We start from the raw sequence: 2233 nt of genomic DNA, 5'->3' as shown, positions 1-2233 counted from the left end.
TATTTTGGACAATAGTATGTAGTTAAAAAAACCTTTGTTATATTAAAAAAGATTTGCCTCAAGTCTGCATGTCTTTTTTTAGCTGAATTATTATTTTGATACTTACTGTGGAGAATTTTGAATGTGTATAAAAATAGACAAAGGTAAAAATTTTAAAATACCAGTGAAACAAGAAACACTCCTGAAGAAGATGTCAGACACACAAGAATATCACCTAATTTATGATTCCTTTGTGACTATTCCTCACTTCTTTCATTTTAGGTGATGGACCATTTGGATACGGTGGTAGACAATAAGACTCTGGTGACCAATTTTGTCCTCATGGGACTGACAGATCGTCCAGGGCTGCAGGTGCCCCTGTTCCTGGTGTTCCTTGTCATCTACCTCACCACCATGGTGGGCAACCTTGGCCTGATCGCCCTTATCTGGAAAGACCCCCACCTACACACCCCCATGTATTTATTCCTCAGCAGTTTAGCCTTTGCGGACGCATCCACTTCATCTGCTGTGACTCCCATGATGCTTACCAACTTTTTATCTCAGGATCATAAAACATCCTTGGTTGGGTGTTTCACCCAGTTTTATGTTTTTGGTTCTAGTGCAACTACAGAATGCTTCCTCTTGGCAGTGATGGCCTATGACCGCTTTGTAGCCATATGCAATCCCTTGCTTTATCAGGTGGTGATGTCCAATGACCTCTGTTCTTGGCTTATAGGTGTTTCATATTTTGTTGGTTTTATGCATTCATCAATTCATGTGAGTCTGTTGGTTAGACTAACTTTCTGCAAGTCCAATATCATAGATTATTTCTACTGTGAAATTTTACAACTGTTCAAAATTTCTTGCACTGATCCAACCATTAACATATTTCTGGTTTTAATCTTTTCAGCCTTTATACAAGTCTTTACTTTTATGACAATTATCATCTCATACTTTTATGTCCTTTTTGTAATCCTGAAAAAAAGATCAGAGAAAGGCAAAAGCAAAGCTTTGTCCACCTGTAGCGCCCACCTGCTCTCTGTGTCTTTGTTTTATGGCACTCTCTTCCTCATGTACGTGCGCCCAGCGTCTGAAAGAACTGACAATCTGGACAAAATGTATTCCATTTTTTACACAATAATAATCCCCCTACTCAATCCTTTTATATACAGTTTGAAGAACAAAGAGGTTATAGATGCCTTGCAAAGAATAAGAAAAAATAAATTCTCTTAGAGTTTTTTCAAACTTTTTTATTTGCACATTGAAGGAAAAAACCTCTCATATAATCGTTATTCACAAGTCTATTATTTCAGTAGAAGGTCCAGGGGTGCTGGATGTGGGAACTCACTAGTATGCTGTTTCCTTGGGTGAGATTCCAGTGATAGTTTGTAAATAATCTATGACTAGCCTGTTTAGCTAGAGCAAATCAGCTATTTCTTAGGGGCTTCCAAATTTTCAATCAGCAACTGGCATTTTATTGAGAAGTAGGAAGACTGAAATTAGTTAAAAATAGGATTCATAAATAGCTATTTGAATGAATCCAGTTTACTCTTCTGGATGTGTACTTTAATTAGGTTTTTAACTATTTGTTGTGCATAGTAAGACTAATAGAAGGATAAAAATACAACTCTGTTTCCAGGGAGAATATATTATTGAGGAAAGATGTAGTGTTTATTGATAAAAGTTGGTAAAAAGCAAAGAATTCTAAAGTGTATTTGTGGAACCTAGGAACAAAATGGAACCTGAAATAAATTAAGTTGTGGGACATCAGAATTAATCATAGCTCATATGTATAACTAAATGTATTATTTTTACCAAGACTATTTTGTTTAGTATGTTATTCAAAACCTATACATTTTAGAATATTTTAAAATAATAGAAGTAATTACAGAGATCTGCCTTGTGATTGCATTACTATTCCTGTGGGTTTTATTAGGAACTGACTTGGCAGAAGGCAAGGAGATTATGTCAGATATGAATGGAATAGTCTGGATTAGTAAATAAGATAAGATTGAAAATCAGAATACATTTTTCCTTTCTTTATGTGTGTTCGTGTGCGTGTGTGTGTGTGTGTGCGCACACACACACACACACACATTTTTCCTTGTTTTCAAATGATCATGTTCCTGAATTAGAAATAATTATTCACTAAAAATTCATTGGAATAATTTTGCTCTTATTATATAGATAAAGATGACTCAACTCCTCTTTCATGAAAACAATCATATTCCTTGAGTATTTTGCTTTTCCCAGT

General features: G+C 35.1%; 1 protein-coding gene across 1 annotated transcript; it reads left to right on the top strand.

The window, feature by feature from the left end:
• Positions 1-264: 264 nt before the first annotated feature.
• LOC101563426 (olfactory receptor 5AC1) lies at positions 265-1194 on the top strand (the record flags this gene model as incomplete). The annotated part of the gene is made up of 1 exon (XM_004636618.1): positions 265-1194. A coding segment is annotated over exon 1 (930 nt), but the record flags the coding sequence as incomplete, so codon positions are not given.
• Between the last annotated feature and the right edge of the window lie 1039 nt (positions 1195-2233).

Source organism: Octodon degus, unplaced genomic scaffold, assembly GCF_000260255.1.
Source record: "Octodon degus isolate 3935 unplaced genomic scaffold, OctDeg1.0 scaffold00081, whole genome shotgun sequence".
NCBI classification, from domain to species: domain Eukaryota; kingdom Metazoa; phylum Chordata; class Mammalia; order Rodentia; family Octodontidae; genus Octodon; species Octodon degus.
This window is presented reverse-complemented; position numbering and strand designations above follow the sequence as displayed.